The following is a 15,804-nucleotide window of genomic DNA, read 5'->3' as shown; positions in this document are numbered from 1 at the left end:
TGACCCCAATTTATTTCAAATAAACCCTTTTATATATGCCATACATGTGATGTTCAAAAGCAAAGTCAACACCATACCTGGTTATTTCTTCTTTAAGATTACATGGATCTTCAGCATAGAATTTAATACCAAAATACAAAGTATACGGAGGTCCAGCTAAAACAAGAAATAGAAAATAATTAAATTTCCATTATAAATTAGTCAAAGTAGTAGGGTAATATTACAAAACTATTAAAAATTATACTCACCAAAAATATTTGCAAACCATATATTGGATAAGAGGTTAACATCCAAAATATATGCAGAACTCGTACAACTCAACAGCAAAAAAACAACTGAATTAAAAAATGGGCAAAGGACCAGAATAGACATTTTTCCAATAACAACATACAAATGGTCATACAGATACATGAAAAGGCGCTCAACATCACTAAACAGCAGGGAAATGCAAATCAAAACCACAATGAGATATCACCTCACACCTATAAGAATGGCTATTATCAAAAAGACAAGAGCGCTGGTGAGGATGTGGAGAAAAGGGAACCTTTGTATGCAGTTGGTGGGAATGTAAATTGGTACAGCTATTATATAACTGTACGGAAGTTCCTCAAAAAATTAAAAATAGAGTTACCATATGATCCAGCAATCCCACTACTAGGTATTTATCCAAAAGAAATGAAATCAGGATCTCAAAGAGATATCTGAATTCCCATGTTCACGCAGCATTACTCACAATATCCAAGATATGGAAGCAACCTAAGTGTCCATCAACAAATTAATGGATAAATAAAATGCAAAACACACACACAGGAATATTATTCAGATGTAAAAAAGAAGGAAAGTCTCCTATCTGCAACAACATGGATGAACCTGAAGAATATTATGCTAGGTGAAATAAGCCAGACACAAAAAACAGATACTGCCTATCTCATTTATATGTGGAACCTAAAATAGTCACACACATAGATGCAGAGAATAGAATGATGGTTGCCAGGGTCTGGGGGAGGGGGAATTGGGGAGATGTTGGTCAAAGGGTACAAAGTTTCAATTACGCAAGATGAATGAGTTCTGAGGACCTAATGTACTGCCTGGCGACAACAATTAATACCGTATTATATACTTGAAATTTGCTAAGAGTATAGATCTTAAACTAAATCTTCTCACCACGCCCCTCCCAAAACACACACACACTGGTAACTAAGTAGAGGTGATAGATAAGTTACTTAGCTTAATTGTGGTGATATTTTCACAGTGTATACATATATCAAAACATCAAGTTTTACAGCTGAAATATATGCAATTTTTATATGTTAAAGATAGCTCAATAAAGGTGCTTAAAAATTATACTAAGAATTTCTAAAGACACAAGAAAAAATAAAAATGAGAAAGACAGAGTTCAGATGCATAAGAGTAGGATTTCAACCATGCAGGTAACTATGTGTGTAGGGTCTATGTGCTCATCAACACAGGAAAAAAGACAGGACCAAATACACCAAAATGTTGCCAGTTCTCACCTCTGGTTAGTGAGGTTACACACAATTTTTATTTATAATTTTTCACATTTTCTACAACATATATGTATTTTTTTTCATAATGAAGATTATTGATAAACAAAATAAATGGTTTTCTAACCATCCAACTATCACTAGCTATTGCAAAAAGTACAAAAAAAGTCTGCAAAAAGCCATAAACAACTTAAATGTTGAGGAACAGGTGGACCACTTAGGCCAAGCCCAGCACGTCCACAGGGTACCACGCAACTGTTTAAACGGGCAGAGGGAGAACTTTATGTGCTGAAGGGGGAAGATCACCAATCTGTATTTCTGACTGCAAAATTATGACCCCTTTTGTGAAAAAAAGTTACCTATTAAAATGCGGGGTTTTGGGGGCTGGCCCCATGGCCGAGTGGTTAAGTTCACGCACTCCGCTGCAGGTGGCCCAGTGTTTCGTTGGTTCCAATCCTGGGCGCGGACATGGCACTGCTCATCAAACCAAGCTGAGGCAGCGTCCCACATGCCACAACTAAAAAGACCCACAACGAAGAATATACAACTATGTACCAGGGTGCTTTGGGGAGAAAAAGGGAAAAAAATAAAATCTTTTAAAAAAAAAAATGCGTTTTGTTTTTTCCCCCTAGAATACGTAAGAAATTAGTAATAATGGCAAATTTGGGGAAGAGGGACTGGAAACTTAATTTTTTTCCAGGCTTTACTGAGGTACAATTGACAAATTGTAAGATACTTAAAAAGTGTGTAATGTGACAATTTGACATATGCACACACTGTAACAGGATTCCCTTCATCAAGTTAATTAACACATCCATCCCCTCATCTACTTACTTTTTTTTTCTTGGTGAGAACATTTAAATTTTACTCTCAGCAAAATTGGTAAATTAGAAATTTCTTATCTTTTTAAGAAAAAAAAATCGTCAGTGAGGCTACGTGGTAGGATTAGGGGCAATATTTGTCTCATTCGTAAACTCTTCTGAACTTAAGAATGTGTTCTTACATATTTAAGAAGACATTTCTCATCTCAGTCATTTACCACACAGAGAAGAACTACATGCACAAATACCAAATATATATGTATAACAAAGCATGGAATTGTACCTACACAGGCAAACATAAAATATAATTAAACACTCACATTCTGCAAGAGAACACAAGCCTCTTGGGTGCCAGCCACATTTTATTATGCTTTTACTACAAATGTTTCTATTTCAGAGCATATGACTCTAACCTGCACTGTTTCCAAAACTGCATACTTCTGAGCAGTGTGGTAACTAAATCTTATATTAAATCCGTTTTAAAATGGATTTGTTACCTGGTGCACCAATTAGTAGTCATAGTTTCTAATTTTTTAACAAAAGCTCTCCTACACAAATACAAAAGAAAAGACGCAAAGTATGTACCTCAGTAAGGATACTTCCACATACACATTGTGATCCCAAGGCTCTGACACTGTGTAATTGACAGAAAATAACCCTGGTCTTCCTGTTTTCATTTTTAACTGAGTAAAAGTCACAAATTTAGAAGCTGGGGAAAGGAACTTAAGTTGAACAACAGGTAATAAAGCCATAATGCATTTATAATATACAAACTATGTCATTATTTATTATATGATGACACATTCATGCTATGTTTGTAGAACACCCCAAAACCCCGTTCCTGGCATAGAGAAGACAACCAACACTGGGCCCCGCTCTGCTCTCCTCACCTATGCCTTTCTGTATAAGGCACTCCTTGGCCTCGAGCTTTTTTAAAAACTAAATTTTAAGACAGTTTGTTATAATTTCTTATAATTAGAGTTGATTTCATATGTTCAATCTCTATGTATACTTAATGTGTTTATATTTCTGACAAATACACCCCTGCCTCTACTACTGATGAAGATGTCAGAGAGGCACAGACTATTAAATATTTAGAAGAGCCAGGAAGTCCACCCTCTGCTGATCCATCTCTGTCAATCATGCTCTGTGTTACTGAGCAGATGGGTCCGCCTATGCCCGCAGGCCACTGGGGTTGGCATCGAGGGGGCGGGAGGAGCACACATGCTGCTGAGACCATGCACAAAGGGAAGAAGGCCTGTCCAGACTCCAGAATTGCTTTTATTCCCCGGAACGTGGCAGATTACATCCTACTTACCAGGCACAGCCATTTCAAACATGTGTAGTGATGAGCAGTTAAGCAGAATTTTGAAAAATACACAATTAAAAACATACAGGTTGGGGTAATTTTCTTTAAGGACTTTTGGCCCAAATCAGCCCTCTATTTCCCATTTAGATATAAAATGTTGTGTGTTCTAAATATAAGGCATCATTACCAGTTGATTGCATTTGATAATGTACAAAAATATCTCATAAACATTCAATTCTCAACAACCACCTGGTAACATATGGAAGCAGATGAAGCTTCTAGGAGCAGCTTGCCTAAGATCACAAGGATCAGAAGCAAGTTTGCTAACACCTGAAGGTCAGTACTTTCTGACCTATACTATCAGCCTTCCAAGGAAAAACAAAATTATAATACCTTTAGAGTAAAGCAAAGACTTTCATATACATCACTGTGTTATAGATCAATCTAAGGCTATGGAAATGGACATTTTGGAGCAAGGATAATGTCTACCCAGATACGTTTCAGCTTCCTATTTTAAGACTGACTACAAAAATTAGGCACTGATGAAGCAAATTCTCAATTTATTCAATTATCCAATTTATTCAGGATTTATTATCCTGAATCCATGTTTTTCCAGAGAGTCTACCTTTAAGAAATCCTATATAAAGTAATTTAATATTGTTTCCTTTGAGCAAAAGAATACAGAAGCCAGAAATTGGGAATCCTCTAATCTACCTTTTGTGGAGACTAATTTCAAGACCTTTAATGATAAGAAAGAGTCTCCCATTAATTAGCTCAGGGAAGGGGGCTGGCCCAGTGGTGCAGCGGTTAAGTTAGCATGTTCTGCTTCTCGCCGGCCCGGGGTTTGCCGGTTCAGATCCCGGGTGTGGACACGGCACCGCTTGGCAAAAGCCATGCTGTGGTAGGCATCCCACATATAAAGCAGAGGAAGATGGGCATGGATGTTAGCTCAAGGCCAGTCTTCCTCAGCAAAAAGAGGAGGATTGGCAGCAGTTAGCTCAGGGCTAATCTTCCTCAAAAAAATTTTTTTAAAAAATTAGCTCAGGGATAAATAAATCAAGACTTACCTATGAGAATCCTGGTGACTAGCAAGTACTCTATCATTTTTAGATATTCCTTCTGAATAATCTATTAGAGATTTAAGAGCCATTTTCCTTCATTAATTATCAAACTATTTCATGAGATGAAATATAAAGATTATGTATTCTTCAGTTATATAATCTTTCTTCAGTTGTATTATCAGTGTTTTATTCTTTATACACATCAAAATTTTGATAGGACAACATTTATTTAGGACGAGAAAGCAAGTGCATTATAGATTACAGATTTTTAAATAGAGTATTTCATATCGTAAAAAATAGATACTTCAAATGTGCTTAGGAACACTTCAATATTGCAGCTTAAATAATTCACATTTTTCTTCATCACGTGAATAGAAATCTCAACGTTTTAATAGAAAAATCTGTGAATTTATTTTAAAATAATCATTCCTGAAATTATTCTAATTTTCAAACTGGTATTTTTTAAGTATTTGGTTCAAATGGACAAGATAGATATTTACCGTATTTATTATTATACCTGAACCTTCCAGCAAAGTGCAGATTTTTAGGTCCCAAGGGAGAAGACTTTTTAAATTAGAACTCCTAGCACTTATATGAAGATACCTCATGGGAGTTATCTGCATTTATATCTAATCACATGTAACCTCATACGTCCCCTTGGCTTTCAGTAGGCATCTTCTCACTCGGGAAGAACATGGCACTAGAAGTCAGAAGACCAGGGATCTGGTCAGCCCTCTGCTACCAGCAAGCTTCTTATCCACAGCAAGTCACAAACCCCTTCTGCATTAGGATTTATTCCTGTGTAGGCTGAGTAAGCAGAACTTGATGACGTCTAGGGTATATATTTTGAGGGTTCTTTCTCACTCCACAGGCTACCAGCCCCAGTCTCTGAAATTGCCGCCAAGTCCCATCCAGAAGGCTGGCCCCCTGGCAGCTGTTTGTACTGACTTTGAAAAAGCCAAGACAGGGGCCGGCCCAGTGGCACAGCAATTAAGTGAGTACATTCCGCTTCTCAGCGGCCCGGGGTTCGCTGCTTCAGATCCTGACATGGCACTGCTTGGCACGCCATGCTGTGGTAGGCATCCCACATATAAAGTAGAGGAAGATGGGCACAGATGTTAGCTCAGGGCCAGGCTTCCTCAGCAAAAAGAGGAGGACTGGCAGTAGTTAGCTCAGGGCTAATCTTCCTCAAAAAAAAAAGAAAAGAAAAAGCCAACGCATAGTGGAGTGGACTGAGGTGAGCTGATGACTCAAACTGGGCTGGTCAGACTCACCCTTCCTAGAATTTGGAATTGCAATTCAGAGAGAGCCAGTCAGCCTCTGCTTGTGTGATGTGTAACTTGAAAACTGTGGAGGTTTCCACCACGGACATGGAGAAACAGAGAGAGCCAGTCCAAGGAGAGAAACAAAAATGATGCTGACGTTCAGAGAAACAATACTTGCTGAGTTCCTGATGGTTTTGCAGTTCCTAGTTTCCGATTCCTTTCTGAAGCATAGCTACGTTCCTGCCCTTGGGGCCCGTGCATGAAGCACCATGCGACCAATTTTACCACAAGGAACGAGCCAATACACATGGAAAAAATACAGACTCAGAGTGGGGGTAATAAAGGCCAGAAGAATCCACTAGATCTTATTAGCAATAATTTGCACATTAAAGCAAAACGTTTTAATGAGTAAAAAGTTTCAGTTGGGGATGATGAAAAAGTTTTGGAGATAGTGCCGATCGTTGCACAACAATGTAAATGTACTTAATGCCACTGCACTGTACACTCAAAGATGACTAAAATGATATATTTTGTTATATATTTTACCATAATTTTTTAAAATAATTTTTTAAAAAGTACTCTTTTGCATACTTAAGGACTGTTTATGTGCACACACATGTATGCGCAATTATAAACAAAGGTGTGGGTTATGAAATTAAGGTTATGGAATATAACCTTAATTATACTCTGAGTCACCTAATAAGATTCATACTGATACAACCAAAAGCTATCCCCTGAAAATAGATGGGTCCTTTCTGAAGCCATAGAAATCTTGCAGGACACAAAGGCACTCCTTAATTACTGACTCAGCAAACTGAATAACGTGAATGACAAAAACCACTCCTTAACCTGGGAAATTCAAGCTCTTTAAGAGGTCAGATGTCCACCTCTTTTTCATATCAGTGCCTCTCTGCCCTGTCTGTTTTAAGGTGAAATTTTGAAGATAGGCAAACAGAAAAATCACCAACAAAAGTCAAGGCATACCACAAGCCAAATTCAACACTAAGATCCACTCAGAATTTTTATCAACTAAAATTTAATCAGAATTTGGAGAGCGAGCCTGGCGATACATAAACACCTGTTTCCATATTCTGGTACTCGTGTTAGCGCTCATCCCTGTAGTACTAAAGCCTATTTCTTTGCCAAGCTAATCATGAACATTATATCATTTTCAAGACACTCTTTAACAAAGTTAAAATTAAATACCTACTGTTAATCAGTTCTTTGTGTTCAGCAAGGGTTTTTGCAGGATCCAGCCAATACTGTGTGAAGAAAAAAAGGGTAATTATAGAAATTAGTTGCTTTTCATTGGCCTTCACTTCAAGAATTTGCAAAGTCTAAGTTTAAATCACATTTAAATATTTAATAATAAAGCGTTTAACTTATATACACACAGAAACATACATAAGAGCTTTCTGTGGCTAGCACAGGAAAAGAAAAATGATGTTGATGTTGAGAGAGAAGCAGAGGAGAGAAACAGTAGTTGCTAGGTTCTGGATCGAATTCTCATACTGATTATAAGGGTCAGTAATATCAAGATGATTATGAGTGAGAAAACAATGGCCATGGAGAATGCTCCCCATGTCTCTTTCCAAAGTCCCCATCACAACCCCCTACAGCCATGTCTCCCCCTAAAATGTCCTCACCCTCTTCACTTCCAGTCCTATTTCTTACAGGCATCACTGTTAGATGTTAGGAATAAAGCAAACAAATTAAATCAAATCCTTGTTAAGTATCCAGGCAAGGCAGCTCAGCGCAGCTGCTAAGGGTCCGAGTCCCAGTGCAGACCCGGCTGGATTCCATCCTGGCTCTCCCCTCCCCACCACCACGTAACTTCGAACAAGTTACTGGACGTCTCTGAACCGTCCTCACAGGCCTGCTGTGAGGATGAAATGAGTTAATTCAAGTAAAGTCTTTAGACTAGCCCCTGGCTCATACTAAGTATGCTGCACATGCTAGTGATGATTATTATTAAGGTGTGACAGTCATTCTTAATAAGTGTCTTTACTTAGTCTAAGGTACTTGCTTATTAATTCAAATTAATGTTTAACGAACAGAATTTCAGACAATGAGGAGAGAATTCTGGCCCCAAGGAGAGGCCTTCCTTTAAATCCCACCTTTGTGAAATAAAAATCACTGAAAGGAAAAGAAACATGCCTTCAGCCTTGTCTCTCCATCTGAGGGAAGAGCAAGAGAGAAGCAGACAAAGCACAGACGAGCATCAAGGTTGCCCCAGAAGCACAGGGTCAAAGGGATTCCAGCACCCTGGAGGCTCAGGGGAGGGCAGAGGTGGAACCTCTCTCCCCTGCTGTCCTTCACAAACGGTGGAGACCCAAGGGCCAGGCTAACCAGTTTCCATTTACTCTTGTTCCTGAATGAAGAAGGGACAATTCTCACAACAGGGAGGGAGCAGCCGGCCCACCTTGAGCAATTCATTCCCAGCACTTTCACGACGCCCTGGAGAAAACATCCACACGGCCCTGACACCCCTGGGTCAGGAAGAGTCACAAGAGGAGTCCAAGAGAAACTTCCTGCCCAGGTTCCCCTTCCCCGCCCTTCAGTTAAGGGCAGAAACGCTCTCTGCTATTTAACAGTAGCAGTAATTATAAATAACAATTATAACATTTTATACAATCCTCTTACCTTTATTCCTAATTACATATACTGTAACAGTCATTCATACTAAATCTATGTCAGTCACTTTATCATAAGATTTGATTGCAGTACAAATTCCATTCATGTACGCATAATCTTTACTATTTGCCTCTCACAGAGCAGTTTCAGTTTTTCAACTTTTTATAAAGTAAAGGAATCAATATATATAAGTGTAGCAACTTATAATACAATATTCGTTATTCTGGTCCTTATCACTTCTCAATTTTTTTTTTTCCAAAGATTAGCACCTGAGCTAACATCTGTTGCCAATCTTTTTTTTTTCTTCTTCTTCTTCTTCTCCCCACAGCTCCCCGGTACATGGTTGTATATTCTAGTTGTAGGTCCTTCTGGTTGTGCTATGTGGGATGCCACCTCAGCATGGCTTGTTGAGTGGTGCTAGGTCCATGCCCAGGATCCAAACTGGTGAAACCCTGGGTCACTGAAGCAGGGGGCACAAACTTAACCAACTGGCCTCAGGGCTGGTCCCTCACCTCTCAATTTTAAAGGTCTAGAATCACTCACTTTTAAAGTAAAAAAGATATCTGAAGCAGAGGCTATCATCAGTGAACTGCCTTTGGAGCCCACAGTGGCTTTGGTGTTAAAATAATGGTTCACAGGCAAACACTGATTCATCCAAGGAGAGTAGAAATCACTCCATATGCTAAGCTGTGTGTTGGGCACAGAGCAGACCCTCGCCCCTAGGTATACAAAGCTACAGATGCTTCTCATGGAATGGAAACATTAGGTAGGGGGACTGTTTCTTGCCATTCATTTCACATTAATGATAATCTGTACAATTTTAAAATAAATCTCTTTCCTTGAGAGCAATCAGATTTGTGAAGCAAAAAGTATAATGAAGGTTCTGAGACGAATTAGAATGACAATTTTGCAGCAAAAAAAGGAGAGTCAAGAGTCAGTCAAAGGCTGTTCAATCAGCTCAGTGCACATTAGATATGCTAGGCATCAATCCGGCACTCACCGTGCACAAATCTCATTTGATCCAAATGGAAACCAGGGGTTACAGAGGTCAGATGATGATAAATGCCCTAGAACATAAACAATAAACCCACTTACACTCAACCAAGGGGGAGAAATGACCTTGGAACCAAAGCAGCCATATTATGACAGCACTTGTCATCACTCATTATCAACAAGCAATCAAACACAGCTCATGTCTGATCACCATGAAACTTATCAGGCGTCTATGCCATAACTAAAGAGGAAAAAGGGCACAAGAATTTGCCGATAAACACAGTATCCCAGTTTTAAGGCTTACATCCAGAATATTCTGTGAATATCATTTACTCAACATTTATGGAATACCCACAATACATGTTTTTTTGTGTGTCATGTCAGATCCTGTCCTGGGGAGTGTGGGAAAACAAAGATGACTGAGACCTGCCCTTATCCTCCAGGCATTCAGAGCCTAGCAGGAGACACACAGACACAGAATTACAACACAATGTGGTAAGTGAGATAACAAGGTGCATAAGATATGAGACATCTCATATATTTGAGACAATAAAATTATGTACAAAGAAAATTAGCACTGCGGGGTGAGTGAAGGAAGGTGTCACTGGTAAGAAAACCTTTGAACAGTGTGTTCACACATGAAAACTTTCCCAAAACACAGAAATGGAGGAGAACAGAGCCTTAAATTTTTACAAAAATCCTGTCTACCAGCTAAACTGCTCCTAAAGCAAACGAGTCCATTTTTAAGTGACAACACAGAATGTGATATTCCAAGTCCTATACAGTTGAGTACTATATTGAAGTTAGTTCTGCCCAATAGCTAACAAAGACACAGCTAAATCAATGTTCACAGACTTCCAGAAAGAAAAGTGGTCATTCAGTCTTTCTATCTGCCCTGGTTGGCGGAAAGGGAGGAGCAGAGAACTCAGCATGGTTTACCGCGGTGCTGGGCTATGGAATGGTTTTTCCGAACTGCGCTTTGATGTGAAGCCGTCTTGCCTACCCAGACAGTCACAAGGAGAGACAGCCCTTTCTATCCCATTCTCTCTCAACATTCAGGCAGTTCATTCTCTAGGGAAATCTTTCAAACAATCACTCTCCCTCTCCCCTTTCCCCATCTCCTCTCTCTCTCCTATTTCAAACATATACCTTGTAGTTTATATATCCTAATAAGCTGGATTCGATCCTATTTTGTAGGAAGACAACAATTAACCAAAACAGACCCTGTTCTCTCATCCTGATTTCTACAGGATTCCTAACATAGGAGAAGGTTAACATACTGCAACCCCAGCACCCAATCGCCATGGAGTTGAGATGACAGCCCTCCTCGGCTCTGACCTTTGCCAGGATGCAAGAGGCCAGCAGTTAGATGGCCTTGCCTTCTCAGTCCTGTCAATCTTAGTAACAGCATTTATGTAACCCGGGGAGAAATGACAGACTCAAGTTCCTCCTTACCCTCTGAGGGTCTTGGCTAAACACCCCGAGCGTCTTCCATCCACCTTGGCTGATAATGTCTCAATTTCATCAATTTCCTAGGTAACAGGCTCAGAATTAGATTTTAGAACTCTAACACTGTCCAGTAAATCAATACCCTAGGCTTCAAAAGATATATATTAAATTCAGGGTCCAACCTTTCATTCGACAACTGTGCCTTTGGAGTCTCCTAGAGTTCTAATACTAGAATAAACTCTAAAAAATTTTAGACAAAGGAAGGACAGCATGAAATAATAAAAGCTTTGCTGCATTTTATGTCACACTGGGCATCATGCTGATTCTCCTTTGGAGACTTTAAGAATGCCACAATGATATTTAATAATGTTTCCTATAGACCAAAAAAAGGCTTTAAAAGCACACATAGTTTTCATCAATGTAACAAAACAACCTCTTGATCTAAGGGAATATAGAGTTGAGCATCTGCAAGGGACAATGGAGCAAAAAGATCTCAAAAAATGATAGCACTGTTCATTCCTAGGACTCAACGTAATTTGCACATATGTTCCAAGAAATCGAGGACTGTGGTGATAGCTATTTGTGCTTTTCCCAAAGCCGCTGTAGACAGATCTCAGGCCCTGTAAGCAACACTAACAGGACGTGGTTTTAATTTGTTCCTTGGTATGAATCAGAGAGCCTTAGGACCTCAGGTAAAACCACTGTAACAGAGCTAACTCACAGCAGGGACAAAAACAAGGGCCTGTCACTGGGTGATCTACAGTGTGTGTGTGTGTAGGGGAAAGGCGGGGCAATCATAACTGGGCCCTATTTTTCAGCAAAAGTGAATTCTAATGAATCACTGTTAGACCATCTGGTTCCTCATGAAGTGTCAACTGGCCCCAGGGACTATTCCTCAGTTCTCACCCATGGACCCTGGCACCACTCTAGGAGTCAGAGATAACAACAGTAATAGCCAACATTTATTAAATGCTTGCCATGTGCCAGGCACTGTTGAAGACTTCACATGTATTTACTCAGTTAACCCTCTTAACAACTCTGTAAAGTAGTAACTACTATAATTATCAGTTTACAAATGAGGAAACTGAAACACTGAGTATTTAAACAACTTGCCCAAAAGTATAGAACAGCAGATCCAAAGAACTAAACTCCCTTCCACCTTATGCTCAGGCAAAGCCACCCTCTAGGAGACTGTCTGAATAGGAACGTTTAACCTTATTTTCAAGATTCTGAAACTCAACTACCAAATTCCCTTTTTCCAGCTCACTCAAACAATCTGATCCTACCCAGACACACAATTCAGTGACCCCACTACCTTGTCACTGTCCCTTCTCCCTGCCCCCCACCCAGTCCTCACCTCCCTCACAACCCATTACTAAAGTCATTCACTTGCAGTCATCCTCAATTCCCTGACTTTCACTTGCCTGGATTACTCTCTCCTCTCACTTTCTCACTCTCAGCTGATGATCTTGCTTATTTCTGAAAAAACTGAAACAATCAGAAAAGAACATGCATGCCTTCTCACCACATCTACCAAGCTGCCTGCATCTGTGCTGCCGTCCTGTCTTCTCTCCGATTACCACGGATGAATGTCCATGCTCCACGTAAGCCCATCCCTTCTCATCTACTCAGGAACATGGTTCCAGCAACTTGGGGCTCTCTTTCCCCCACCACCAAAGTTTCCCTTTCTACAAAATCATTTCTGGCAGAATACACGCCTTTATTTGTCCCATATTAAAAGACAAGACGGAAGCCAGCCCCAGTGGCCTAGTGGTTAAGTTCGGTACACTCTACTTTCATGGCCCAGGTTCAGATCCCGGGCATGGACCTGCACCACTGTCTGTTAGGGGTTGTGCAGTGGCAGCCCACATAAAAAGGAAAAAAAGAGGGAGATTAGCAATGGATGTTAGCTCAAGGCCAATCTTCCTCAGCAAAATAAATAAATAAATAAAATTTTAAAACACCTTGACCCCCCCCCCCCATATCTGCCCATTTCATTTCCACGGTGTAAAATAAGTCTCTGAAGAAAAAAAAAAAGTTGTCCTACACTCTGTCTCCTCTCATGTTCTCTTAAACTCACTTCAGTACCTACTGCAATCACTTCCATGTTGTTATATCTAATGATAGATGCAGAGTACTTCATCCACTTCCTTGAAATGCATTTGTCATGTGGTTTCTAGGATACAACTCCCCCTGGCTTCTCCTCCTACCTCATTGGGCACACCTTCACAATCTCCTTTTCTGGTTGCTCATTAGCTCCCTAACCAGGAAAGGATAGACTGCCCGAGGCTCATACCTGACATCAAGGTTCATTGTTTTAAATGCCATCTATCTACTGACTATTCCCAAGTGCCTAGCCAGACCAGAATTGGCCCCTGAATCCAACTGACTACTTGACATCTCCACTTAAATGCCTACTAGAATCTCAAACTTTACATATTCAAAAGAGAAATGATGATTCTACTTGTCCTAGAAAAACCTGTTCTCCTGCAGTCTTCCCCATCTCAGTAAACAGTACAACATTCTTCCATTGGCTTCTGTCAAAACCTCTTTATTGTCTATCTCTTCTATCCATCTGCAAATCCGGTTGGGTCTATGATCAAAATAGAAACAGAATCTAACAAATTCTCACCCCTCCCAGGTCCAAGAGGCCATCACCGTTCACTTGGATTTCTCAAACAACTCCTTTAATGGCATCCTTGCATCTACCTTTGAACTTAGAGGAATTATTTTAAAACATACGTCTATAGGTCAGATCAGTTGACTCTTCTGTTCAACACCCTCTAGTGGTTTCCTTTCTTACTCAAAATAAAACCCAAAGTCCTTATGATAGTCTAAAAGGCCCTACATGATCTGGTCCCACTCCATTCACTCTCTCGTGTGTGTTTCAGAGATGAGGCAGCAGGAAGGCCCTTAAGGAGGGTGTTAATGGAAGTCTCAGGGCCCTCAAGGAGGCAAGAGAAAGCTATCGAAGCAGGAAGAAAGGGGACCTTATTATCTAGAGGCAGAAAGTTTAGCAATGCTGTTGCCTGTGGCAACCTGGAAAATAAAAGATATACCTAATGAACTGGATGATCCAGATAAGGAGATTTCCAGGCAGACTGCTGAAAGTGCCAACTGGCTTCTTTTGCTGCCTATAATGAAATGCAAGAGGAGAGATATAAGCTAAAAAAGAACTGTTAAATATAAAGGAGCCAGGACCTAATGGGTTTGAAAATAAAACTCTCTCATCCCTAGACTTATCAGAAGGCAAATGGTGCTACAATTAAGAAATAGCTTCTGGGCAAAGATTGAATCCGAGTACTGTCAGGAAACCATGAATGTAACTGTAAAACTCTTTATTACATCCTCAAAAAGATTAAATATGATGCCTCAGACCCTTTCAAACTAACAAAAGTCCTCTAAGAATCTTAAGGGCATCGTTCCCCAAGAGCCTTACAAGGAACCTAAGGCATAGAAGAGTTTATTTCAAAGTGATTTGTGAGTGTTGCCTTTGTCTAACAGAGTTGATTATAAATTGATTCATAAGAAATCCATAAAGTTTTTTAGAAGAATTATTACCGCTTAGGCTGAAAAGGATAGAGACATTACACACTGAAAAGAGGCTTTGGGACCCCCAAACTTCATCAGGCAAAGAGCAGGCTGAGCGCACAACTCAGCTGCAAACACATACTACTTTTTATGGAAAGGGAAGGAAAACTCAGAGAACAGAACCAAAAGCCCAGAGGGCAGAGTTAATCATTATAGTGAACAACTCCTAGACAGTAAGACCAAGCTCTAATCAAAGAAATGGCTACACGTGCCTGGCTTGATTTCAGACCTGTCATGGCCTAGTGACTGCTCTGTGCCTCCTGTTCCAAATGAAAGCATGTACACCAGTCATCCTGTCCTGTGTGTGTCCCGTCACTTTATGTTGAATGGGGGAAGGGGGAATACATCTTTCTTACTCCCTTAGTTCACAGGTCTTCAGGTCAAGAGGAACTATACTCAAGGGGTTGACTTGAAGAACAATATACAAAGAGTCTGATTTGATGAGATCCTGGACCTCAAGTCTGAGTTCACTGTCATAATAAATGATATTTGGGGAGACTTTCGGAGGGATGAGTGTGTTTTACATGTAGGAAGAATATATGTAGTTTTTGGCCAGAAGACAGACTCTCATGTTTTAAAGCATGTCTGCAAATTAGTTGACATTCCTCCCATAAAATGGTATAATCCAATCTCTTTTCCCTTTAAATGTGGGCTGGCCTTCTCTTCACTTCAAATCAATCGAATACAGCAGAAGTAACACTGTCTGAGACTTGGCCATAAAAGGTGATACAGCTTTTGCCCCTCCCTCCTTATCTTCCTCTGGATGCTGACCCAGGGAACTCAATTGCTACCCTGTTAGGAAGCCAAGCAACAACACGCAAAGTCCACACATCGGTGTTCCATCCCCAGCCCCTGTCAGTGCCAACACTCACCACCAGACACATGACTTAGACTTTAGTGACTCCAGCCTCTAGCCTTTGAGCTTCTCTAGCTGAGACTAAGTGGTACAGAGATGAGCTGTCCCCATGAACCCCGGTTCAAGTCGCAGATTCATGAGTAAAGTTTGTGTTGCCGTAATTTAAAGCTACTAAATTTGGAGATGGCTTGTTATACAGCAGTGAATAAGAGGAATGCAGCCCATTTCATCAAGATCTCTTTGATTCTCACTCTTTCATTCAACATACTCGCTGTTCCTCCTGTGTTTATGTCACCTGTGAACTTGATCAGCATGCCCTC

The 15,804-nt window shown here is 40.1% G+C and overlaps 1 protein-coding gene across 5 annotated transcripts in view; it reads right to left on the bottom strand.

Annotated features, from left to right (window-relative positions):
- Positions 1-15,804, bottom strand: part of EPB41L4A (erythrocyte membrane protein band 4.1 like 4A) — a 248,940-nt gene that overhangs the window by 114,195 nt on the left and 118,941 nt on the right. For all 5 annotated transcript variants that reach the window (XM_070517605.1, XM_044780099.2, XM_070517606.1 and 2 more), the window contains exons 3-4: positions 7,172-7,223; positions 78-156 (exon numbers count right to left, since the gene is read on the bottom strand). In XM_070517605.1, coding sequence (XP_070373706.1) covers positions 78-156; positions 7,172-7,223 — 131 coding nt within the window. The remainder of the gene's footprint in view (positions 1-77; positions 157-7,171; positions 7,224-15,804) is intronic.

The sequence above is a fragment of the Equus asinus genome, chromosome 9 (genome assembly GCF_041296235.1).
Source record: "Equus asinus isolate D_3611 breed Donkey chromosome 9, EquAss-T2T_v2, whole genome shotgun sequence".
Classification (NCBI taxonomy): domain Eukaryota; kingdom Metazoa; phylum Chordata; class Mammalia; order Perissodactyla; family Equidae; genus Equus; species Equus asinus.
Note: the sequence above shows the minus strand (reverse complement) of the source record. Positions and strands in the feature narration are given on the sequence as shown.